Source organism: Crinia signifera, chromosome 1, assembly GCF_055691185.1.
Source record: "Crinia signifera chromosome 1, ASM5569118v1, whole genome shotgun sequence".
Lineage (NCBI taxonomy): Eukaryota > Metazoa > Chordata > Amphibia > Anura > Myobatrachidae > Crinia > Crinia signifera.
Genome location: NC_139217.1, coordinates 242629006 through 242655491, shown reverse-complemented (window position 1 = coordinate 242655491; position 26486 = coordinate 242629006). Strand labels below are relative to the sequence as shown.

Here is a 26486-nt window from a genome sequence, read left to right as displayed (position 1 = left end):
ACCCTCCTCCACCTCCACAGGCAGAAGATGAACCACCGCCTCCTGAGAGCCCTGCACAATCCACGCAACAGATCCTGCTGGCCATATCTGCGTCCGAACAGAGAGTCACAGATAAGATAGGCCAGGTGCAGTCAGACATTTCCCTCATTCGTCATGATATGCAAAAAATGAGAGAAAGGGTGGGAGAGGCGGAACATCGCATATCTGACTTGGAAGATACAACTAATCCCCTCAAGACCGCGGTCGCTGATTTGACCACACAGATGTCAGCTGTCAAGTCCAAACTGTCGGATATGGAGGGCCGGCTGCGTCGCAACAATGTCCGCTTTGTGGGCCTCCCCGAGAGGGCGGAGGGCTCTGCCCCTGAGAAATTCCTCGAGAGGTGGCTCCGGGACCTGTTTCCAGATGGTGACTTTAGCCAACACTTTGCAGTTGAAAGGGCCCATCGTCTCCCCGCTAGGGCCCCACCCCCGGGTGCACCCCCACGTACATTCATCGCCCGCTTCTTGCACTATAGAGACAGGGATGCCGTTCTCCGCCTTGCCCGTGTGCAGGGTCCCCTAAAGTTTGACAACCAAGTCGTGGCAGCATATCCAGATTTCGCCGCAGACATTCAGAAGACAAGAGCGCAGTTTCTTCAGGTCAAGAGAAAACTCCGGGACCGTCAAATTCAATATTCCATGCTCTTCCCGGCGCGTCTGCGGGTAGTGCTGGATGGAGATTCTCACTTCTTTAACACTCCACAGGAGGCTGAACACTGGCTTGATCGTAGGCCATAACATTCTGGCCGACCTTCCGCATGTGAGCATAAATATTCAGTTTTCTCTAAGATGGGGACTTTTGTTGTATTGGAGCCTATTGTCTTTTTTGAATGCTTAATTGTGCTTTATGAAAGCAACTCAGGGTATCACATTTTTTTTTTTTTAGTTTTAATCTAATCCTCATACAGGAAATGTGTTCCCAAATGGAGCTTAATGCTAGGAAATAGTTAACATATAGGTGACCGCTGGTCTCTATACCCCTGAGGTTTCTTTTACTTATAACTATCTGTTAGTTAGGTTATTTGTTTAGGTTACTAGGGATCCAAAGTATATCTAATGTTCAATAGGTATACCGGGTGGGTTGGGATGTTAGGGTTGTTTTTCCTCTTTGTACTCTTTTTCTTTTCCTTTTTCTTCCTCTTATTATTTATTTTAAAGTGTAAAATGGTAATTTATATACTGCTACCTAGATGTGTTTGCAAAAATGAACATGTGTGCAGGTATAGACGACGGGTGTTGATAACCCCCACAAAGGAAACGTTAACATTAGCTTACTCTAAAATAAAGGGACTTAGATTACGTGGGTATTCCTCCTTCCATATCTTCTTGCTCCTCAAAAACTCAACTTCTCTCCTAGCTAACATCTATGTTTTTTTTCACCCTTTTACTCCATCTAATCCATGCTACAAATGTCTCAGTCTCAACCTTTAGCGGGGCTCCGCATACTCGGCTGGAACGTCCGAGGACTCAATGACCGCATTAAGCGTTCCCTGGTCCTCTCAGAGGTTAAAAGATACGGGGCAGACATAGTGTGCCTATCGGAAACTCACTTGGTAGGAACTAGATCCATGTCCCTCAAAAAACCTTGGGTGGGCCACATGTTCCACTCTACCTTTTCGCCCAATGCTAGGGGCGTATCTATTTTGGTTAAGAAAACCATTAATTTCCACCTCACTCACCATCAAATAGATCAATACGGTAGATATATCTTCTTGAGGGCACACATTAACCATACCCTTATGAACATACTTGCTATATATATCCCCCACCCCCCCCTACAGTAATGAGGTGCTCAGGAAGGCGGTAACGTTTCTAGCCTCTTTCCCATCAGCTCCAATCGTTTGTATAGGGGACTTTAATAATATTTTAGATAAACACCTGGACAAACTATCAGGCCCAGAACGCCCTATACACCCCTCTGCCCCTGCCCCTACCCCGTTTGCAAAACTTCTTAACGAGCTCAATTTGGTCGATGCTTGGAGATTTAGACATCCAAAACAAATACAGTTCTCCTGTTACTCTGCGGGACATCAGGCATTCTCCAGAATAGATCTGGCACTTGTCTCTCCAGACCTCACGCACAAAACGATGGCAATTGAATACCTACAGAGAGGGATATCAGACCACTCCCCTATAGTGATCACCCTTGATCTTATGCCGCCTAGGGGTGCTGCTACCTGGCGACTGAACCCCTTCTGGCTTACCCTCATGGCGGATGACGGGAGTATGGTTGAGGAGTGGGGGGATTTCCAGGAGAATAATGCCTCCTGCACGGATTCTGGCATACGACATGATGCGTTTAAGGCCGTTATGCGGGGATCCCTTATAAAAAAAATAGCAGCCATTAAAAAAGCTAGTAGGGTGGAGGAATTGAGGCTGGAGAAAACATGCTCCTAGAGAGAGGCCACCTACTTGGAATGGGGACTGATTGGGGATAGGGAGGGATGGGATGAGGCACGTAAGGCTTGGACTGACTATCTACTAGATAAGTCCAGGCGCGGGCTTCTCTTCTCCTCACATGCAAGATACTCCCAGTCGGATGTAAGCGGCACCTACTTGGCATATCTCGCCCGAGATGACAGGACAATGAACTCTGTTCAAAAAATTTGCGACCCTCGGGGTATGGAATATTTCACTACCCCCGAAATCGCTCAAACTTTCTTGTCATTCTATTCCTCGTTGTACTCGTCTCGGGCGACATACACTCCGAATCAATTAACTCAATACCTCTCACGGATCCCAATCCCCACCCTTACCCAGAATGCTGTCGACCTCTTAGAGGCCGATATCACAGCCTCTGAGATTGAGGCAGCTATTGCCTCTTTCCCAAACAAAAAATCCCCTGGTAGCAATGGCATCCCGATAGAGGTGTACAAAAAGCACAAGGAATACTTCGTCCCCTATCTCCTCCAGTTATATAACGATCTCATACGGGAAGGCGGTCTCCCCCCATCCATGTCAGAAGCAATAATAGTGGTGATCCCAAAGCCTGGAAAAGACCCTACCCTCCCAGATTCTTACCGCCCTATCTCACTCCTCCAGACAGATGTGAAGATACTAGCAAAAATCCTAGCAATCAGACTAAACGCGGTGATACACGAAGACCAATCGGGCTTTATGCCAGGACGGTCTACAGCCCGAAACCTTAGGCGGCTCTTTTGTCATCTGCAGGGGGGTACGAATTGTGGGTCGGGGGCGGTGGTGGTGTCACTTGATGCTGCCAAAGCCTTCGACTCTGTTGAATGGGGGTACTTGTGGGAGGTCCTGCGTTGTTTTGCTTTTGGTCCTGTCTTCATTAACTGGGTCCGCCTTCTCTATTCCTCCCCGAAGGCCCGTATGTTGGTCAATGGGTTCGTGACATCGGCATTCACACTCCATAGGGGGACTAGACAGGGATGTCCTCTATCCCCCACCCTCTTTGCTTTAGCTATAGAACCCTTGGCTATCTTGCTCCGCACATCCCCACTGAATAAAGGTATTCCCCTGGGGGGACAGACTGATGTGGTCGCCTTATATGCAGACGATACTCTCCTTTTTCTTAATGATGCTGAGGCCTCCCTCCAGGCTATGTTGGAAATTGTAGAGACATTTGGGGCGTTCTCGGGCCTCCTGATAAACTGGGGTAAGTCTAGCATACTTCCCATTTCAGGTATGATTCCAAATGAACTGATCTCCTCCTCTCCTCTCCAGTGGGTCCTGAAATTCAAATATCTGGGAGTCTGGATCACCCCAAAGGTGACTGAGTTCAGATCGCTTAATATTGACCCGGTCACTACTGAGCTGAAGGGGCGTATTCACCAATGGAAGAAACTCCCCCTCATAGTTATGGGCCGAGTCAATCTTATCAAAATGACAATACTCCCCAAATATTTATATTTACTGCAACACTCCCCAGTCTATATACCCAAGCATACCTTTATGAGTATAAATAGCTTAATCTCATCCTTCATTTGGGGGAACAGACCACCTAGGATTGCATTTAGGACACTAACTAAGTCGAGAGTAGATGGGGGCCTGGGTCTCCCGAATATCCAAGCATACTACATAGCAGCCCAACTAGCGCACCTCTCGGACTGGATCCTGGGACGATGTGGATCTACCTTTGAGTGCGCCTATGCCGAGTGTGTGGGGCCCCGTCTCTCTCCGATTCAATTCCTTCTCTCCTTTCCTTACACCCCCACTATCTCTCCCCTCTTTCGGCAGGCGCTAATGGTGTGGCGACAAGCACATAAGATGTGTGGCTGGAGTGGTGTTGAGATGGAGACTCCTCTATGGTATAACAGAACTTACCCTGAATTTAGGCGACTCTCATCTGATGGTTTTTGGATGGGGGTGGGTCTAAAATCCGTTTCCCAGCTATTTCTGGAGGGATCTATTAAAACATTTCAACAGTTGTCTGAAGAATTCCAGCTGTCAAACAGGCTTTTCTTCCGATACCTACAACTGCGACATGCCGCTCAGGCCCAGTTTAATAACCTCCCTCCCTCCACCTCCATCTCCCCAGTTAAAACCCTTCTTAACGATCTCCCTAAAAAAGGTCAGGTGTCTACTATATACAGCTATCTTATTGGCCACATAGATTTTGGCAGTCTGGATTCCCTAAAGGCTAAGTGGGAACCTAATATAGGGACCTTAGAAGCTGAACAATGGTTGCAGATCCTCAGCTCTGTCAAATATACCACTCCGTGTATGAGATACCAACAAATCTCATTTTATGTTCTACATAGAGCCTACCGCTCCCCCGCATCCATGTTCAGAGCAGGGCTTAGATCAGATGACGTGTGCCCTAGATGTGCCTCACCCGCTGCCGACTTCTGGCACATGCTCTGGTCTTGCCCACAGGTCCATGCATTTTGGGAAGCGGTTTGGGCAGATATAGTTATTACTGAGCCCTCTATTCTGGCCATTGACCCTAAATACTGTATGTTCGCCCTCGACTTTGAAGAAAATCTTTCGCCCGCGATATATAAATATGTTCTTTGTTTAACAACCCTGGCTAAGGTCCTTATTGCCAGGAAGTGGTTTGACACTACGTACCCTAATATCTATAATTGGAGAGCCCTAGTGAATGAGGTTTCTGGGCACGAGAGATTCACCTACAGATCCAGAGGCACGCTCGCCTCATATCTGAACAAGTGGAGCAGATGGACCTCCTCTAGATTCACCAAGGCCATTGACATTCAACACAATCTCAATAATGGGTGAATGAACCGATAAAGAAGATTATTAATGCATCAAGTTAAATGACAACCCAACACACTCCTATATTCTTGATCATGCGCATCTCTTAACCATGACGGTACACAATTACCATATACATGTTATTTTCTCTGGACTTTATTTTGTTTTTCCATTTTTTACTTTTTTTCCCTCATATCTCTCTTTCTCCCTTAAGAGAGGTAGTAAGCTCTTAAAGTAGTTTAGTTATTTAGATGTAAAGTTGAAAAAATAAACAATGTTTGTCTTCATATGCATAGCACGAAGCGTACAGCTATATTGTCTAAGTATATAATCTGTTGAATTGATTATGCAAGTAATACGCAAACAACGTTTATGGAAAATGAGATATTTAATACCAATGTACTGAACAGACATTAATGTATCACTGTTAAAGTTGTATGCTTGTGCTTAATGTACATTTTATTTGCAATAAAAAATTACACAATTAAAAAAAAAAAATGTGTGGGGGCCGACCATTCAGCCTGACATTCTTTGAATCATTAATCACATCAGAATGGTTCACCACTCTGCCCCCATTCACTCTATGTCCCCCAGCCTGCACCTCCTTCACTGTATGTTCCCCACTGCACCCATTCACTATATCCCCCATCCTGCACCCTTCTCTTAATGTCCATCAGTGCCTCCATTCATTTGATGTCCCCAAGCCTGACCCTCCTTCACTGTATGACTCCCATTCACTGTATGACCCCCATTCACTATGTCCCCCAGCCTGCCCCTGCTCCCCATTCTCTGAATGGCCATCACTTCCTCCATTCACTGTATGTCCCCCAGCCTGACCCTCCTTCACTGTATGTCCCCCACTCTGCCCCCTCCCTTCTCTGTATGTTTCCCCGCTCTTGTGTGAGCCAGAGGAAGGAGAGGCAAAGCAGGCACTGCAAGGACAGGAGATGCTTGGGCTCTCACTGATGCCCTCCTCCACTGCATGTTACGGGAGCAAGCTTCCCCCTTGCTGCCCCCCTCCCCAAACACTGCTGTCACTGTGATTGTCGAGTAGGGTGATATACGATTGCAGAAGCAGGGGTAGGACGCCAAACACATCTGACTGTGGCAGCCGGCACCACCTCACTGCAGCAGACCGCAAGGTAAAGGTGCGCTCGCCGGGGCCCCACCTTTATTGTCCTGTGCTGTGCTTCCCACATCTGATGCTCTGCCCGCTTCCAGCTGGAGGCTGCGGGTCGCTTGAAATGACAGCACGGGCTGCAATTGGCCCCTGGGCTTGACTTTGGACATGTCTGGTTTAAAACATTGGGCAGACCTCTATTTAAAACATTGGCCAGAGGGCTGCCCAGTATTTAAACACGTCTGCCATCACCGTTGACCTCCGCCGCCCACTAGAGCTACTTCTTGCGCTACCTTACAACACCACCCTCTGCCCGCCCTCTTCCAGCATACCATTTCAAGATGGCATGCTGTAAAGGGGCACTTTTAGCACGACAAGATGCGATCGAGTTCGATGGACATCGCACTTCGATGTCACATCGAATTCGATAGCAGCATTAGGTCGAAAAACACTTGACTAGTATTGACCTTTTGTCTATTGGGAAAAGCATATATTAGAAACTAAAACAGCATAAGGGAATATATACATACATACACATTCCCCTCATGTCCTACCACCATTTATATTCATATGACAAACACAAAGCAAAGATAGATAGAGATATATATATATATATATATATATATATATATATATATATATATATTGTAACACTGTAGGGGCATTTGGATGCCTTTTCCTGGGGTAGAAGGCAGCCAGCAGCAGCTGAGAAATCATACAAATCCTGTCTTTGTGGTACAACTGGCCGCAACCAGTTTTATTAAGCAGAAAATAAAATAAACATCACAAGAAAATACCTTGCCTGTCTAGCACTAACTAAACACAGGTTGTTCCTAACTGTCACTAAACAAAAACACAAAGTTTACCAGTCAACACTGGGTGGCTCACTTGTATAAGGCAGCTTGTTTCTCACACAGAGATTCTGCAGTTTCCCCAGGCAGTCTGCACACACTGCTCAGTCTGGCAGCCTTTTCTCACCCCACTCACAGCTGCTCACTGATTAGCCCTCTGTGAGGTCAAACACCTGTTTCTAAAAGGTGTAGGACAGGATCCTGGGACAAATATACCTGCCCTGAAACACTACTCTAGTGTTCTTGTCACATATCCCCCTCCCCTGTTTCGACATAGGGGCCGGAACACTTGTAGCCCCCAAACAGAAGGTGCGGGACAATGCACCTGTATTGGCCAACTGTGTACCTGGTCTATGTTCGACCTTAAACTTGAAATCCAACACTGCTAGAAACCATCTGGTAACACAAGCATTCTGACCTCTGTTTACATGCATCCATTTGAAAGGGGCATGATCTGTCACTAGCCTGAACTGTCTTCCCAAGAGGTAATACCTCAAGGTATCTAATGCCGATTTAATGGGCAAAGCCTCCTTTTCCACAATGGCATACCTTTTTTCATGCTCATTGAGTTTCCTACTCAAATAGTTGATAAGGTGTTCGTCCCCATCTCTGGTTTGGGACAACTAAGCCCCTATCCCTACCTATTAGGTAACGCTTGGAATGCTTTTTCTGCATCAGAGTTCCATTTCATCATATTTGACTGCTTCCCCTTGGTAAGGTCTGACAACGGCACTGCTGTGGCTGCAAAATTAGGAATAAATCTTCTGTAATACCCAGTTATTCCCAAAAAAGCCATTACTTGTTTTGAATTCACTGGCCGAGGCCAGTTTTGAATAGCATCGATTTTATTCAATTGGGGCTTAATCAGACCTCTACCAATGGTGAAGCCCAAGTACTTAACCTCCTCCATTGCGAGGCAGCACTTCTTTGGGTTAGTAGTAAACCCTGCTTCTCTGAGTCCAGTACTGCTTGTACTTTAACCAAATGGAACCCCCAGTCTGAACTGTGAATTACCACATCATCCAAATAGGCAGCTGCATATTTTCTATATTTTATCCTTCATCCGTTGAAAGGTTGCTGGAGCCCCATGCAACCCAAAGGGTAACATCTTATACTGGTACAGCCCCTCTGGAACTGAAAAGGCTGTTTTTTCTTTTGCATCAGTTAGGGGTATCTGCAAGTAACCTTTAGTCATGTCCAATGTGGTGAGAAACCTGGCTGTTTCCAGCCTTTCTATAAGCTCATCCACATGGGGCATGGGGTATGCGTCAAATTTGGACACCTCCCATTTAATTTAGGAAAATCATTACAAAAGCGTTTGCTACCATCTGGCTTCGCGATGAGAACTATAGGACTGGACCACTCACTGTTGGATTCCTCTATGACTCCCAAGTTCTAACATGTTTTTAACTTCTTTAGAGACAGCTTCTCTCTGAGCTTCAGAATCCTATATGGCTTTAAATGAACCCTGACCCCTGGTTCAGTGACAATGTCATGTTTTATTATGGTCCTTTGGCCATCCAGCATTGAAAATATCTCCCTATTTCGGATGAGAAATTCTTTAACTCGATTGTTCTGTTCATCTGACAATGTCTCTGACACCTTCACCGCGGGAAGCAACTGAGGTGAAGACACCGAAGAGCAAGGCTATGCCGACAGAGACAACCTATCTTTCCAGGGTTTGATTAAGTTAACATGGTAGATTTGTTCAGGTTTTCTCTTTCCTGGTTGGTATACTTTATAATTGACCTCATTCACTTTCTCTAAAATCTCAAATGGTCCCTGCCGTTTAGCTAGGATCTTTCTTTCCACAGTGGGCACCAACACAATAACTCTATCCCCTGGAGCAAATTCCCATATCTTGGCACTCCGGTTATATACCCTCTGTTGAGCACTTTGGGCTTGTTCCATGTGCTCTCTAACAATAGGTGCCACGGCTGCAATCCTATCCTGCATTTGTGATACATGTTCAACAACGCTTTTATAAGGGGTGAATTGTCCTTCCTACGTCTCCTTGACAATGTCCAACAGCCCTCTGGGGTGTCTACCATACAACAAATAAAACTGTGAAAACCCTGTAGAATGACTGTGGAACTTCTCTAACGGGCATCCACAAGTAGGGCAACAAACAATCCCAGTTTTTCCCATCTTTGTCAACAACCTTTTTTAACATACTTTTTAACGTTTTACTAAATCTTTCCACCAACCCATCAGTTTGGGGATGGTAGATAGACGTCCTGAGGTGGGTGACCTTAAACAATTTGCACAATTCTTTCATGACCTTTGACATAAATGGAGTACCTTGGTCAGTCAATATTTATTTTGGTATTCCCACTCTACTGAAAACCTGCACCAGTTCCCTAGCTATCGCCTTGGTTGTGATCGTGCGTAAAGGGACAGCCTCAGGATATCTAGTGGCGTAGTCCATTATTACCAAAAATATACTGATGGCCGAGTGGATTTTAACAAGGTTCATGGCTATTCTGTCAAATGGGACCTCTTTAATAGCCATGGGAACTAGTGGGCTTCTGAAATGAGGTCTAGGGGCATGATACTGGCATTCAGGACAGGAGGAACAATATTCAGACACTTCTTTATAAACCCCTGGCCAAAAGAACCTTTGTATAACTCTTTCAGTGGTCTTTTCTGCCCCTAAATGTCCTGCTGTAATGTGACTATGGGCTAAATCTAGTACCGTTCACCTATAAGGCTGGGGAACTGCCAGCTGATCCACCACATCCTCACTCTTTTTGACAATGTTCATTAGAAATAGCCATGTGGGGATACATAATCCTGGTACCACGGGTTCCCCATTAACAACCTTAACATTTTCTCTAGCCTTTATTAAAGTAGGGTCCTTTAACTGTTCAGACATAAACAAATCCTTCTTTACCTCCAGATCAGGCACTACTACCTCTCCATTTCCAGCAAGAGGGTCCTCACTGGACTCTCCATCTGTCCCCTCCCCAGCCAAACTAGCGAAAGGTAAAGGGTCAGAAGGTTCAGAGGACACACATACATCCACAAAATCACCGGTATTAACTACTAGCTCTTCACTTCTCCCACCTGTGGCTAAACGTGATCCCCACAGTTTCCAAAAATGAGGAAAATCCCTCCCTATTATGGCCTCATGCGCCAAGGAGGGGACCAGTCCTACTTTCACACTTGCTGACCCGCAACAAGTTTCTATATGTACTTCAGCAGTGGCATAATGTTGGGTATCCCCATGTATACAGGAAACCCCAATAGGTATTTGCTGGACCTTTAAGGGATTCACTAACCCAGCTTTCACAAGGGTAACCAAACTTCCTGAGTCTAGCAAAGCCTCTACCCGGTTACCCTATAAGAACACATCACACATTTGTTATTCCAGTTTAGGTGAAGGTACCACAGTACAGGCTAACCTAGCAAAGAAAGACATTCTGCGACATTCAAAGGCAGCATCACAAATGTAACAGGACTGGAGAATTGTAGATTAAAATATGCACGTTAGAGAGATATCTGTATAAACCCTATAATTCTATATACATGGATAGAGAAAATGTACTTTATACAAGAGGTGTATACATATACTTTGTGTTTCTATGTTATTAACCAAACTAACTATTGTTTTCCAATTGAAAAACTTTCAATAAAAAGTATTTAAAAAAAAAGGCAGCATCACATTGCATGGGTTCCTGTGTAACTGGGCAATTAGCAATAATATGACCTGGTATACCACACCTGAAACATTTAATCACACAGTTATTAACCCGTTTGGGGAGCATAGACCTTTCTAGTCCCATTTGCCCTGTCTCCAGAGCCACTGTTTACAGTCTCTCCAACCTTGCGTTCTCACCCAGCAACATTTTCCCACGGAACAGTCTCACCAGTCTTTACTGAAGTGCGCTGTCGAGGATCTGTGTGGTGCTGGGTGGTCATCAGTAATCCTTCTGCCGCCAGATACCTATCTACCATGTCCATTAACCGGTCAGCAGTATCCGGATTTTCATGGCTCACCCACTTGTACAGGAGCACAGGCAAGGATCTCAAATTGCGGTCCATGACGACTCTTTCCACCATCTAGGGACCAGTTAATGTCTCTGACTGTAACCATTTTTTGGTTAGCACAATAAGGTTGTGCATCTGTGAGCGAGGAGGCTTCTCCAGGGCATATACCCAGCGGTACACCCGTTGGGCTCGTACGGACAGTGTGACTCCCAGGCAGGTTAGGATCTCAGTTTTTAATTTGTCATAGTCCCAAGCATCGGCAGGGCTTAAATCAAAGTATGCTTTTTGGGGCTCACCCGAGAGAAAAGGTGCTAGCAGACTGGCCCATTGTGCTTTCGGACAGTTCTCACGCCCAGCAGTCCTTTTAAATGTGGTCAGATAGGCCTCCACATCATCAGTCTCTGTCATTTTCTGCAGGAAGGCCCGTACAGAACTAGAGCTGGCTGGAGCACTGACGGCCACATCCCTAGTCCGTGTTGCCAAGCTCCTTCTGCTAAGGCCTCTCCTGCTGCTGTTGCCTGTAAAGTTCCTTCATTTCCACCTGCTGCAGCCTCCTATTTTCCTCCATTGCCACCTGCTGAGCAGCTGTGGCTTGCAGCAAGGCTTTAAGCAGTTCCTCCATGTTGGCAGATTTTTCTGTTGGTTTGTAGCTGCTTTAACCCAGGACATATATCAAATCCTCAGACGAGTCTCAACAACTTCACACTGGGCTGTATCTGCATAAACCACTGTTTTCTGCAGGCCTCACACAGCTCCTGCTCTCACTTATGCGCAGAACAGGCTGCTTGCATTCTCCACCAAGTTGTAACACTGTAGGGGAATTTGGATGCGTTTTCCTGGGGTAGAAGGCAGCCAGCAGCAGCTGAGAAATCATACAAATCCTGTCTTTGTGGTGCAACTGGCCGCAACCAGTTTTATTTAGCAGAAAATAAAATAAACATCAAGAAAAAATACCTTGCCTGTCCGGCACTAACCAAATACAGGATGTTCCTAACTGTCACTAAACAAAAACACAAAGTTTCCCAGTCAACACTGGGTGGCTCACTTGTATAAGGCAGCTTGTTTATCACACAGAGATTCTGCAGTCTCCCCAGGCAGTCTGCACACACTGCTCAGTCTGGCAGCCTTTTCTCATCCCACTCAAAGCTGCTCACTGATTAGCACTCTGGGCCTTATTCTGATCGGTGCGGATATTCCCGCATGCGGACGGACCGCCGATGTTGATCGTCTGCGCATGTGCAGAGGTCACTCTGCGCATGTGCAGGCGATTTCGCCGCACGGATTCTTTATACGCTGCACAGGGGGCGTAGAGGGGCGTGAGGGGCTACTTAGCCTCATTACCCTATGCATACGCCCCCCGTTTCATGGGCGTTCCCATGCAAACGCGGGGCGTATGCATGGTAATGAGGCCGTGACGCGTGGGTACGGGGCGGGCATCTGACATCGCCGGATGTCAGCTGCCCGCCCCCATACATGATTTCACACGGACAAGTGTCCGTGTGGTCTTGTGTTGCGGGACCTGGTGGAGCGTGCGGCCCTGCATTCGATGTTTGGCGACCATCGAATGCAGGGACAGCTCCCAAGACGGAGGAGGCGTATCCCCGTCCAATTTCATGCGGATCGCCACATATCCGCGTACGGACGGCAGGTGGCGATCCGTATGGAAGGCGGGGATTCGCCTGCACGGTTGCGGCCGCATATTCTGATCGGGCCGCACCGATCAGAATAAGGGCCTCTGTGAGGTCAAACACCTTTTTCTAAAAGGTGTAGGACAAGAACCTGGGACAAATATACCTGCCTTGAAACACTACTCCAGTGTCACAATATATATACATTGTATATCCCTACCAAATTTGATTAAAACCCTTGCTGAGACAGAATTGAATTGTCAGTATACAACTTGACATATAATGATTAACTACTGTTATCTATGTCCAAGTGAAGGAGTCACTCACCAGTCATTTCGGTCTGCCTCTGGGACCTGGGTTCTCCCACAATCCAAAAATATACTGATAGGTTTGTTTTGTTGGCAGACAATTAACCTAAGAGTGAATGTGTGTGCATGTACACGTGGTAGAGAATTTAGATTAAGCGCCACTGGAGCAGGGACTGATGGGAATGTTCAACTAGTCTCTGTAAAGGGCTGCGGAATATGTGTGCACTATATAAGGAACTGTTAATAAAATTAAAATAATAAAATAAAAAAATATAATAAAAAAATATAATGTCCTACATGCTTCATGAAAGGTTGCTATTCCCAGTCATGACTTGATGAAAAAGTTGGTTAGGTGTAAATCAACTTCAGGCGAACAGGTCATTATTTTTTTAGGTGTGTCTGGAGGTCCACCTGAGGACCAGTAAAGGGCTTAATAGGCTCTTGCATGATCAGTTGGGTCACATCTCATGTGGATTAATATTTGTTGTCTCAACCTGCTGATCCCATAGAAGCCCACACATATTAAGCTATTTTTAGCACAGTGTCTATGGGGCTCATATTCGGATGGGGTGAAGCTGGGGACACACGGTAATCTGCTGATTGGGAGAGTTTATCTGGTCAGCAGTGAAACTGGTGTGACAAACTTTCAAAGACCAGTTTGGATGGGTGGATGAAAGTTGGTATGATGTATGGCAAGCTTTAGCTTTTGGGGTACGAGATGATTAAATAATGAAGTGTGTGTGTGTGTGGGGGGGGGGATTTTAGGCACTTTTTTTTTTGTAATTGGATTACCATTTCTCTAGATTCTCTTACGAGTACTGAACTTGCAAAGTCCAGTGCTGTATTTGTAATTGTGGAGAATGTTGCTCCTTCACTCTTATTATTCATTTATATTTCACTTGAGGCAAAACTGAGCATTGTAGTAGAATTTTTGTTTTTCTTGAATAAGATTATGGTGGTTATTTTCAAGTGGTGATGGATTCACATTTTATATGCAGGATTGCGGAGTGAGGCTATACATTTACACACTGGTAACGCATCTAGTTTTGGTCTACAGATCTGATGTGTTGAGTAAATGAGGTTCTGACTAGCTTCAGAGATGGGTTCAGCCATCCCCAAGACTTCATGTAAGCCTTCCGCCAATGGAAAGATTTTTGTTACGTTTTCTTAAATTGTCCCAGTGACCCAGGGAAGTGTTGCATTGGAGTTGTGTGGTGTTAAATCATGTGACTTTTGATTTCCTTGTGTTTCTTGATCTTAATAGTATTTGCGTTTATTCTCCGTGGTGGAGGTTCGTGTGAAAAGACTTCAGAAAATGAAAAGATGGATGAACAATTGAAATTGTTGACACATTTTAGTGGGTTGGATAAAACTTATAAGCAACTTGATGTCTGTTTAGGTCCAATATTGTTGCATGAGACTGTATTTAATAGAGTAAATTAATGACAATGAGGTAATTAAATCTCATGATTGAGAATGTAAAAATGGTTTAAGAATAGTAAATCATTATTATTGTACTAAAGTAAACATATGCTGTCTCTAATTGTGTAAGATCTGCAAGTTGAATGCATCATAATTACAGAAAATAACAGAAAGCTGAACTGAAGAGTGGGCTTGGGCATTGCTACTGTCTACTTTACTAGTGCCATTAACTAAAGCTATAGAATTGTTTCTTACCAGAGCAGAATGTGCAGTATAGTGAGACCTGTATTTCATGAACCATGTTGTTTTTGTCTTGTGGTGTAAGGCCATCATTGCTGGATTGGTTGTCTTCTTAGTACAAGGAACCGTAATGCTCAATATCATTTGCTTGCACATAAACAGGTAAAAAATATGTGGACTTCACAACTATTTATTTTAAAAGAAATACTTTGTTTTTTTTATGGCAATGGCATGGGACACAAAGTCCACCACCAAATCTAAAAACTGGCTTAATCATAGTTAAATGTACCACTAAAATATATGTTTGAGCATTATTGTCCTTTTAAAACTTGTACTGCTGTTTTATTATCCTTAAAAAGAAAAAAGTTGGAAATGGTCATACTGTGTGTGGATAGCTTTAGCATATTGCTTTATAATTGTTTTGAAAGTGAAAAAGGCTTTGAAAGCTGAAATTAATGAAATGGAACCAGTACAACCTCTGGTTTCACAAATGGAGCACATACAAATGGGCTTAGCAATTCATTTAACGCACATGAAGCAGTGGGATAAAGAGTAAAAGCAAAAGCTTATATCTCACGCTCCCCAAAAAAAGAAGATTATCTCCAATATGACATTTTTTCTGCCAATCTACATGCACTAGAAGTGCCTATGACACGAAGAACTTTTTACTGAATTCTTGTTTTTTTGTCATGCTCTAGTACATCATTTGTGAAACTACAGAAGTTGGCTGTCCAAACAGGTATGTAATAATGTTCTAAAATGTGATTTTGATTTAATTACAACAGACGTGATGACCATTGTATACTGAAATTTACCGTCCTATTTTCTTTCTTCTCCACCCCTACTCCCCTCTTGTTTCATTTCTGTTTCCATGTTTCCCCTGCTTGATACATAATTCCACTTTTTGTTTTCACTCATGACTTATGTTTATTTTTTCTTTGGTTTGCCTCATCCTTTTTCTGATTTTTCTCTTCATTTTCTTTATTTCCCCTATACCCTGTTATATCTGTCCCTATTACCCCATTACAGTCTCTTTAGACGAAGATGACATGGCTGCTGAGCTGAACAGAGAACAGAATGAGAAAACCATTCGTAGCACGCAAACCGCTCTGCGCAACTTCAGGGAGTTCATTATCTCCAAATACCCCATGGAGATTCGAGAAATCTACATGATTCCATGTAAAGAACTAGATGACTATTTGGCTTCTTTCTTTGTGGATGCCAGGCAGAAAGATGGATCTGAATATGAGCCGAATAGTTTGGCCAATTATCAGTGTGGTCTGGAACGTTACCTAAAGGAGCACAGGTATGGTTATAGCATTACCAGAGACAAGGAGTTTAAAAGGTCACAAGATGCATTAAAACAAAAGCAAATTGAACTGCGATGTAAAGGAAAGGGAAACAAGCCACACAAGTCCATGAAGCTTACTTTTGCTGATGAGCTCATCCTTCGAAAGAGGGGCCTTTTGAGTCGCTACAATCCTGAAGGTCTTCTGAATCTTGTATGGTTAAATAACACTAAAGCTTTTGGACATTGTACTGGCTTTCATGGTTCCACGCTTAAATGGGGGGATGTCCGACTACGGATATTGGAGACTGGATTGGAATTTCTTGAGTGGATGGGTCAAGAAAGCCCCGATGTTAAGGTCAAGAGAGCAGGGACAGAATGCAGGGTTTATGCCACACCACACTCTCCACAAACCTGCCCTGTGCAGGACTACAAGGAATATGCACAGAGACGACCTCCAGCTATGCGTTATGAAGATGCTCCTTTCTATTTGTCTATCAAGCCTGTTGTTAACCTTGCTGCTCTTCATTGGTACAACTGCCAGGCTCTTGGCAAAAACAAACTGGCCAAAATGGTGAAAACCATGTGTGAGAAGGGTAACATTCCTGGAAGGAAAACCAACTTTAGCGTATATCAAAGTTGTAGCACGCTGTCGGAAGCCCAGAGCAATCAATTAGTGCTGATCTGTAACAATTTGAGCCAGCAAGCTGCCCAGTCTATGGCGAGTCATTCTGGCCCTGGGAACTTTATTGTCTCAGCCTCCTATGACTCTTCCTCAGACACCACCTGAGGGGAGACAGTGAAAGGATAGCTCCAAGGCCTACTTAGGACTTTAGACTAGTGCTAAAATTAAACTGTGATTGTATGTTTGACAAGCCTGTTTCCTCTTTTACTGTTCACTCACTTTAGGAGCAAAATGAAATAAGTAATATATATATTTTTCTTTTTTTAATTTACAGATCTGTTAATAGACCTAGATTTCGTATTGCACCTAGAATAGTATTTATACTGTAGTGTTCAACCAAAATGCATGTTGTAGCCTTGACGAAAAAAAAAAAAAAAACCACCAAGGTGAAAGTGTGAATCCCGAAAAAATTATTTAAGTGAACTTTTTTGCCTTGACTGGGCAGCACAGCAAAAACGGCTACTGTACATTGTTAAATAAGGGTGCTATAATTTAATATTTAATCCTCAAAGAAATAACTGAAGTAGGCTCACATTGTAGCCTTCTAGTTCCCGAATGCCTGCCTGTCCTGAAACAATGAAGTGGTACTGATATAGAAGTATGTATAGCGGCCTTTTTGTCTTCTGCACTTGATTAAATTAAGCAACCTTAGCTTTCTCTGTGTAATGCCTTTCATGGACTGAAACATGGAGATAGTTGTATTTTAACTTTTTTAAGTAATATTTTATTTTTTGGACATGTGTAGGGTTTGTACAAACGTAGCACTGGGGTTAATGATAATTTATAGCAATATGCAATGGTGTTCATGGCATAAGGACTGTTCCTCAACGCATCCATAATGTTGTGAGCCCAAGGCCACAGCTGCATATATTTGTGTCATTCATGAACCCATGATCATCGAGGCATGTAAAACTACTGAAATATTATGTTTTTGACCTCAAAATACAGAAGGAAATTTGCTTCTTTTTGGTGTGATTTTTAAGTCTCTCTTGTGATGTGTTACCTGTTGCACTTTGTTCTCCCTTTGAAATGTCATATTAAGTTGCTAGACACACTGCAGTACATAAAGCAATGGTGAGGAAAAAGTATAATTTTATTAAAACAATAATAAAAAAAACAAAGTACCTTGACAGACTCATCCCTTTTATTTGGATAAAGCTAAAAGTAAGCTGTGAAGAAAATAAAGCTAAAATCAGACTGTTGAGTACTACTGCACCATCATATAAGGAATATGTGAACTATTTCAAGTGGCATTTTTGGAATTTTTATAATGAAATAAAAATCCTCTGTACTGCATAAAACACACACAAAATATTAGTGTGGAAGACCTAAAATGTAATTGGATACCTTAATAAAAGCAGAAGTTCTTTAGATTTGTCAGAACAATGTTTCAGCCAAGGCTTTGAAAACCGTACAATCATTGCAGGGCTGTGGAGTTGGCAAATGGTGAATTCATATTTTTCATGAACTTTAGACTAGATTTTGAGCCATAGGGTAAATACATGTAAAATACAGGTTTCACTTAATAGTTGACGTCAGTGGTACTCTGTAGATCAAGAAAGAAATCGGGAGGGGGGAGGTGTTGCTGCCCTAGCTGCTGCTCTAGAGGGAAGTGTGAGTCCCTCTTAAAGTATACAATGGAGAAAATGGAAGAATGACTCAGGAACAGATAAAATATACTCAGTTTAATAAAATAATATACAATTTGAGCTGTTTTTCTCCATTGTACTCTGCAGATCAGTTGGGAGTGCTTAAATATAAAATTGGTAATGGCGGAAGAAAAAGTAGTCTCCCCTTGTCACGGAGACTAAATACGGTGTGTCACTTCTGGTTCTGTCTGCAGCGCCATCAGCCTCTCCTCGTTCTTTTGACCACCAGCAATCCACTGGAAGGTACCTTCTATGCCCTCAGACATTAGCAATCATCTGCCCCACGCTGACATGGATGAAGTAAGTGCAGTGCGTTAGCGAGTACCTAGGAGACAGTATTATTTATTAACAGCATCTTATATAGTGCAGCAAATCCTGTTGTGCTTTACAAATGGAAACAGTGATACAACAAACGGTATTTACAGACAGTTAAAAAGGTAGGAGGGCCCTGCTCGCAAGCTTACAATCTATAGCCAATGGCCAGACACGGAGGGACCTGACTCCTGACCACACACTACTCCTCCGCTATTCCTTAATAAAAGGATATGCATACTGCCCACTTCCACTTCAGTTGAAAGTACTGCCGATTTTTTTCAAATTGAGAGGAGGGGTACTCATAAATGAAAAGCCTATTCAAGGGGTACGGGATAGAAACAAAGGTTGTGAACCGCTGGTTTAGCTCATGAGATTGGTGAAGAATATATGTAAACTATGACGTTAGGGTAGGTTTCTCATAAAGCAATGTTAAGGTGGACATACACTATGTTGTGGTATCACATGCTAGAATCTAACGCGATAACCCATCAACTCACCTGGTGGCTGGATGGCATGCATTCCCATTCACTGCTGCATGTGCGCTAAATCCTTATTGCTGCACTGACAATCTGCCGGTCTGATCTGATGCACATGAGACCTCACATCAGATCGGAATCGTAAGTAGATTGAATATGATTTCAGACGTTTTATGCGATTTATCGGCCCAATGCGTTGAAATTGCGTGAAAAAGGCGTACAGCGCATTAGTGTATCGGGGCCTTAAGGTGTGACTGCTGCATGTGGTAACAGTGATGGTAGCATTCCTTTGAACTCTGGGGGGATAGTGCATGGCAAGTCTAATGAGAGGGGCTCATCTGTATTTGAGTAAATAATTGGATACTGTACTCCTGATTGCGCTCAACGGCGTTTCGGGGACAATCTCCCCCGTCTACAGGTTTGCTTGTCCCTGAAGATGGGGGAGATTGTCCCTGAAACGCCGTTGGGTGCAATAAAGGATTTTTATTGATTATTCAGTCTGAGGAGTGCCCCCGTTCTATATATCTATAGATATATAGGTCGATGTGTACGTCCGGCATTCTTGCTCTCTATTGGCATCTGCTCCTGGTGTCCCCTGCAAGTTTTGTAGTAGAGGGAGTGGAAGGCAGAGGCTGGAGTATTAATTTGTGAAGTTTATTTAAGATAGAACATCTCTGTGAACCGACGTTTCGGGGCTAACCGTGCCCCGTTTTCAAGGTGAGAACAGGGCACGGTTAGCCCCGAAACGTCAGATTACAGAGATGTTCTATCTTGAATAAACTTCACTAATTGATACTCCAGCCTCCCGAGTACCACTGCCTTCCTCTATCTATCTATCTATCTATCTATCTATATATATATATATATATATATACACACAGGGCTATTTTTCAGCTGCCTCCAGCAGGAACTGAGGCCCTTATTCTAGTTCACTCTTTCTGACACAATATTTGGTACTTGTTTCCTAGCACGGCCACACCGATCAGAATCGCGGGGTAAAATCGGGGCCATCGCGGGCATCGCGGCCGCTAAAAAAAATCGGGTGCGATGGCCAGACGCGATGCCCGCGATTTCCCCATAGAGAACAATGTTAAATGCCTCAATTTACCCGCGATGACCACGATTTCCCATAGGAAACAATGTGAAATGGCTCAATTTAGCCAAATTATCATAGGGAACAATGGTAAATGGCCCAAAAACACCCCTGAACATTGAAATGTCCCCCCAAAAGTTATTGACGCCACCCCGCCATCAACGTGAACCCGAAGCGTGGCGAGCGGCGGCGGTATGCGTCCTCCGACCTTTTCATGCCCTACTATCCACTAGGGCGTGGAGTGAGAATAGAATAGTGTGGCGAGCGCAGCGAGCCCCGCGAGGGGACGCGGATACCTTCACAGTTATACGCGTCCCCTCGCGGGCTTCCCAGGTGTCCATGGCGACGCGGACACCTGGGAAGCCCGCGAAGGGACGCGTTTACCTGTGAAGGTATCCGCGTCCCCTCGCGGGGCTCGCTGCGCTCGCCACGCTTCGGGCGCGGAGGCTCGCTGCGCTCGCCACACTATTCTATTCTCACTCCACGCCCTAGTGGATAGTAGGGCATGAAAAGGTCGGGTTCACGTTGATGGCGGGGTGGCGTCAACTACTTTTGGGGGGACATTTCAATGTTCAGGGGTGTTTTTGGCCCATTTACTATTGTTCCTATGCTTAGTTGTCAGCCCAGTGGTGCATAACAAGCCATTAAATCTCTTTACGGATGGGGTCAGTGTATGCATAGGTGGTAAAGGAGCATATGCCCATGACCCCGGCTACAATTGTACATTTGTTTTAATGCCTGTGCCACCTTATGAATGAAATGTAAAATTTTCCATACAATAACTCCACTTTGCGATAACTGACTAATAGACTTAAGGTCCCCATACACTATACGATTTTGGGACGATTTCATCCGATTTTGGGCCGATAACCGGATGAAATCGCCCCAAAATCGCAGGTGGGTGATGTATGATCCGATCCGATGCGCGGTCCCGTGCGCATCGGACCGGATCAGGGAGGTCGGACGGTCAGCACATAAGATCATCCGACCTCCCTGTATGCTATGCATATGCCTGCCCACCTGTCAGGCATATGCATGCAGACACCGGGGGGCGGGGGAGCACGGCGGCCAGACACACTGACCTGGCCGGGCAGCTGTGATCAGAAATAGCAGCGCTGCCGCTGCGGGACGGGACGCACAGTGGCGGCTATTAGATTTTTTAAATCCCTGTCAAATGACCGGCCGTTCTGTGATTGGCTGAGAGCTCTCTCAGCCAATCACAGAACGGCCGGTCATTTGACAGGAATTTTGAAAATCTAATAGCCGCCACTGTGCGTCCCGTCCCGCAGCGGCAGCGCTGCTATTTCTGATCACAGCTGCCCGGCCAGGTCAGCATCACTCGCCGCACCCGGCACCCGCCGGGAACACATTTGTTTGCCGCCGCCCGCCCCCACTACTGACGCCGCCCGCCCCCACTACTGACGCCGCCCGCCCCCACTGCTCCTCATCGCCCTGCAGCTCCCCATTTGTTTTACATGTGATAAATCGCAAGCGATTTATCACATGTAAAAACTGGCTCATCAAGTGCCAAATTGTATGTGAGCCTCCCGGGGAGCTGCCGGGCGGCTCACAGGAGAATTGGGTCCGACTTGTCCTAAGGACAAGTCGGCCTAATGTATGGGGGCCTTTACAAATGCTTGTTACAGTACATAATCCACTTTGCACTTAAAAATAAATGACCCACATTTTGTTCTGCTGTAAACTTAGCTCTACATTGATCAATTGCCAATTGGTTACTACATTTTGACACTTGCATAGTATTATAATAAATCACCAATGTGTTGTTTATTGTTCCCTTGATGTGTTCTTCAGTATCGCTACAATGGAACTACGTACTGCAAACATCTTACTTTCAACAGTATGGTAAAAATAAAAAATTGTATTGAGGTAAAAAAGTACCTATGAGCCTACATTCAATTCCCTAGAAAAGAACTAGTCCAGATGTGGTGGGGGTTTGTTGCACAGCCTGAGAGACATAATCACACTACAAAAATGATGGGGCTAAATAGTGTGCTTTATTAGGCCTTACTTTAATTTTAAGTCCACCAGCAATGTTGCTGTCCTCTGTCAGCATACGGAAGACCATTGACAATGTTCTCTGAAAAGTGCCCCAAACTAAATATATAGCATGGTTCTCAATGCCCTATGGCGAGCTGTGACGATAGCTCGCAGTCATAGCTCATGGGTCATTATTCAACTGACCCCCCTGCACTCGCTGTTTCTACTTTGCTGTGTTTTTCCAGCGAGGTGGAAACGGCGAGTGCGCCTGTCAAAATGGTGAGGGTTGCCACTATATGCAGCGGGCTTGCTTCATTAGCAGCGATCCTCGCCATTGGGGGAAATCACGGTGAGGACTCCGCCGGAACATAGAATAAGGGGAGCAGCCATCAAGGGGGTTAGATGGTGAGGATGGCTTGTTTTCAGCAATCCTCGCTGAAAACAAGCCACCCTTGCCACAGAAACCCCCTCGCCGGCGGCATTGAATACCGCCCTTAGTATTCACTCTTAAGGCCCCCATACACTATCAGTCGGATCTGGCAGAAATCGGACCAAAATCGCCTAGTTTTGATGTCCCCTCAGATCCGATGTGCGGTCCCGTGCGCATCGGATCTGCGTCGGGTGGTCGGACCTGCTGCACGTCCGACCACCCGACTTGGGACCTAGTGGGGCGGCGCGGCGGTGGAGGGAGCAGGGGGGGGCTGGGGATGCTGCGGGGGACACAGGCGGCATAGAGCTGGGCAGGGGGAGCCGGGAGCTGTCAGTACTGAATTAAAAAAAAAAGCCCATACAATGAATGGGCGGCCTGTGATTGGCTGAGCGCTCTCTCAGCCAGTCAGCAATTGGCTGAGAGAGCGCTCAGCCAATCACAGGCTGCCCATTCATTGTATAGGCTTTTTTTTCTAGCACTGACAGCTCCCGGCTCCCTCTGCCCGGCTCTATGCCACCTGTGTCCCCCGCAGCGTCCCCAGCCCCCCCTGCTCCCACCAGCAGCCCTGCTCTGTAGCCCCCCCCCCCCCTGCTCCCCGGGTTTTTTACATGTGATAAATCGAGACGATTTATCACATGTAAAAAATGGCACATCAAGTGCCAATCTAATCAAGCTCCCCCGGGGAGCAGCCGGGGAAGCTCAGGGGGAAGTCGGGGGCGACTTGTCCTAAGGACAAGTCACCCTAGTGTATGGGGGCCTTAAGTGCAGAGTCCTGATTAGTGTGGAGGGCATATTTTTCCTTTGGAAGTGGATAATTTTACATGTGATGTATTGCTAAAGCAACGGTAGCTTTATATGTACAATTTTTTCCCTTAAAATGATATATAGGTATGTCGTCCTCACTGCTCAGCAGTAATAAACCCAGAATAAAAAAGAAAACTATAAGCCCGTTTTCATTTGCACAGGAAGCTTGACGGTAGAACTGCAGTAAACTTTTCAATATGGACAATAACATTTTGCAGATGATCGGTCTGATGCAGGTTGCGTATCCCTTATCCAAATATCAGTTTTCCAAATTATTCCAAAACCATACATTCCAAAATGTACTTTTTATTGTACCTTCTGGGTACATCTGTAACTGGCACTAGGGAAATGATATGTAACTGGCACTAAATATGTACTAGAAAATGATTGCTTGGAGTTGAAATTCAGTGTCTGAGATAGTACACGAACTTGGTGTCATGTTTTAAAACCTTGTTTCTTGCACAGATAAAATATATTTGTGTGTATTTCATGTATTTGATGTGCTTATACAACATAAATGCAAGATACCTCAAAAAACCTCATTCAAATATAAAAATTTTCCAAAAATCGGAATAAGCTGTTATCCAAAATGCTTCTTGTCCCAAGCATTTTGGCTCAGGGGTACTCAACATGTATATTTAAGAGATAACTTCCTGAAATCCAGTATTCTAGTTAGACAGTCCTTGCTTCAGGAAAGATTAAAACCTCATTCAAATATAAAAATTTTCCAAAAATCGGAATAAGCTGTTATCCAAAATGCTTCTTGTCCCAAGCATTTTGGCTCAGGGGTACTCAACATGTATATTTAAGAGATAACTTCCTGAAATCCAGTATTCTAGTTAGACAGTCCTTGCTTCAGGAAAGATTAAAACCATCTGGCATGGATCTTTAGTACTCCACTGTCTTTAGGTAATTGTGCTGGATATAGAATAAATGGGCTCCAATAATTGTCCGTATTAACAGAGAACCTCACTTCAACATATTCTCACCTACTGTGTGTCCAATTATGGAATATTCAAATAACATTGCCACTAAAAGGCTGAAAAAGTACAGTAAGAGTTATTGTAACATTGGCTAAGTACACCATGAACGAAAATATGAAATGTAATTCTAGAGTAAATTGGATGTTTACATACTGTATGATGAAGGTGGTATTTGTGTCAACCAAATGGAAGTAAGAGAGAGCAATAAAGTGTATCCACTGTGTCTATCAAATGGTTAATGAATTTGTATTTTCTTTTTACAGTACATGTATAATGTATTAAAACATCAGGGTTTTCAACTTATTGCTATAATAAGGGTAGGAGTATATGTTTATTTGGTATACAAATATTTTAAAAGGTCTTAGATTTAGATAACATATCCTTTAACTGACCTTGTTGCAAATAAAGGTCCTCCTACTACAGAACATCTTTCAATTACCTGAAGCAAGGATACCAGATCTTGCAAGCACAAGAGGACTAAAATCAGTCAATCCTCTGTTCAAGAGGGATGGACAGTGTGTTATGCCACCGGTGAATTGCAGCATTACTGCAGTTGAAGCAGGAAGAGGTGAAGATCGATTTAGCTCCCATTTGTTACACACATTAGGGGCATAGTTTGTACAGATGTGTCCATGTACATCTAGCCTCCTTTTGTTTTAAACAGCCCTCCTAGTCAAGCCATGCCATAATGTGCTTTTGTTGAATTTTTGCAACTTTTTCCATTAGAGGATTATATGCAAAATTGAATGAATAGGATGCACAAGCAGCTTCTACTTATTTAAAATGATATGCCGTGTGTCTATAGTCTGTCTTTGACTGTGCCTGTATGTACATACAAAATGCTATGTGACACTGGTTTCCAGGAAAACACTGTAATGTTCCATTTCTTATGCAGATTCAGGGGCAGTCACACTAAATAACAGAAAAGATGCCCAAAGCTACCATTATGTATAACGTGACTTGTATTGATAGATGTGCATGTTTGTGGACACCGTGTTCACCCAAGACTGCTTTAGCAGAGACCATTCATCCCCACATGAATAGATGCTATGCACATGCGCACGGCATCTATTCACATTGACTAGGGAGCTTGGGGGAGGCCCAGCAGTAGTAGGTGCCAGGCATGCCCACATTGGTGACGTCGACGGGGCCAGTCCATTGCAATTAAGCTGCCCCCTTCTCCCTGCCCTGATCATAGAGGGATCACTAAACAAGGCTGTATTTAATTTAAACATAAAGTGTATGTGACTGTTTTAAGATTTCACGTATCACACCAAAATTCTCTCATTACTGAATTATCACTTTAATAACGCAAAAGCAAAAAAGGACATGGATATTTTTTGTAAACATTTTCAGGTCATAAATGTCATTTTTCCAGAAAGCTTGTGATGTCTGACATGTAGGAGTATAGCCTGACAGGACCTAAAGGTGTGTGCTCTATATTGCTACAATTTGCCCATACATGTAGCTAATGTAATGTAGTCAAATGATCTTCAATATACCATGTTGAAATTCAAAAAGTCAGCACCACAGTGTTGACATTTATGATGTCATCAATGTTAAAACGTCAAATAGGCAATGGCTGGCCTTTGGTCCAGGAAGTCTGCGTCTGACTATGCAGAGCCGGAACCCGTCACGCCTTCACAATGAAGACGATATGTCCCTGTTGTCCCCTCTCCACTCCCAAATGCTGTTAGTCATACTGCGGCTGATGGGGTGAGATACGGTCATTGGGTCAACAGCAATTTGTTAGACAGTCATTAGGTCTACACCAGTGGTTCCCAACCCTGGTCCTCAAGTACCCCCAACAGTGCATGTTTTGCAGGTCTCCACACAGAATCACAAGTGAGCTAATTAGCTCCACCTGTGGATCTTTTCAAATGTGCCTGAATAATGAGTGCACCTGCTGAGTGACCTGGAAAACGTGCACTGTTGGGGGTACTTGAGGACCAGGGTTGGGAACCACTGGTCTACACCATTAGGT

The 26486-nt window shown here is 44.4% G+C and overlaps 1 protein-coding gene across 1 annotated transcript in view; it reads left to right on the top strand.

Annotated features, from left to right (window-relative positions):
• The window catches only part of KIAA1958 (KIAA1958 ortholog), a 145043-nt gene that overhangs the window by 99307 nt on the left and 19250 nt on the right, over positions 1-26486 (top strand). Inside the window, exons 3-4 of the mRNA XM_083179199.1 lie at positions 15811-16857; positions 18491-18646. Coding sequence (XP_083035325.1) covers positions 15811-16857; positions 18491-18646 — 1203 coding nt within the window. The remainder of the gene's footprint in view (positions 1-15810; positions 16858-18490; positions 18647-26486) is intronic.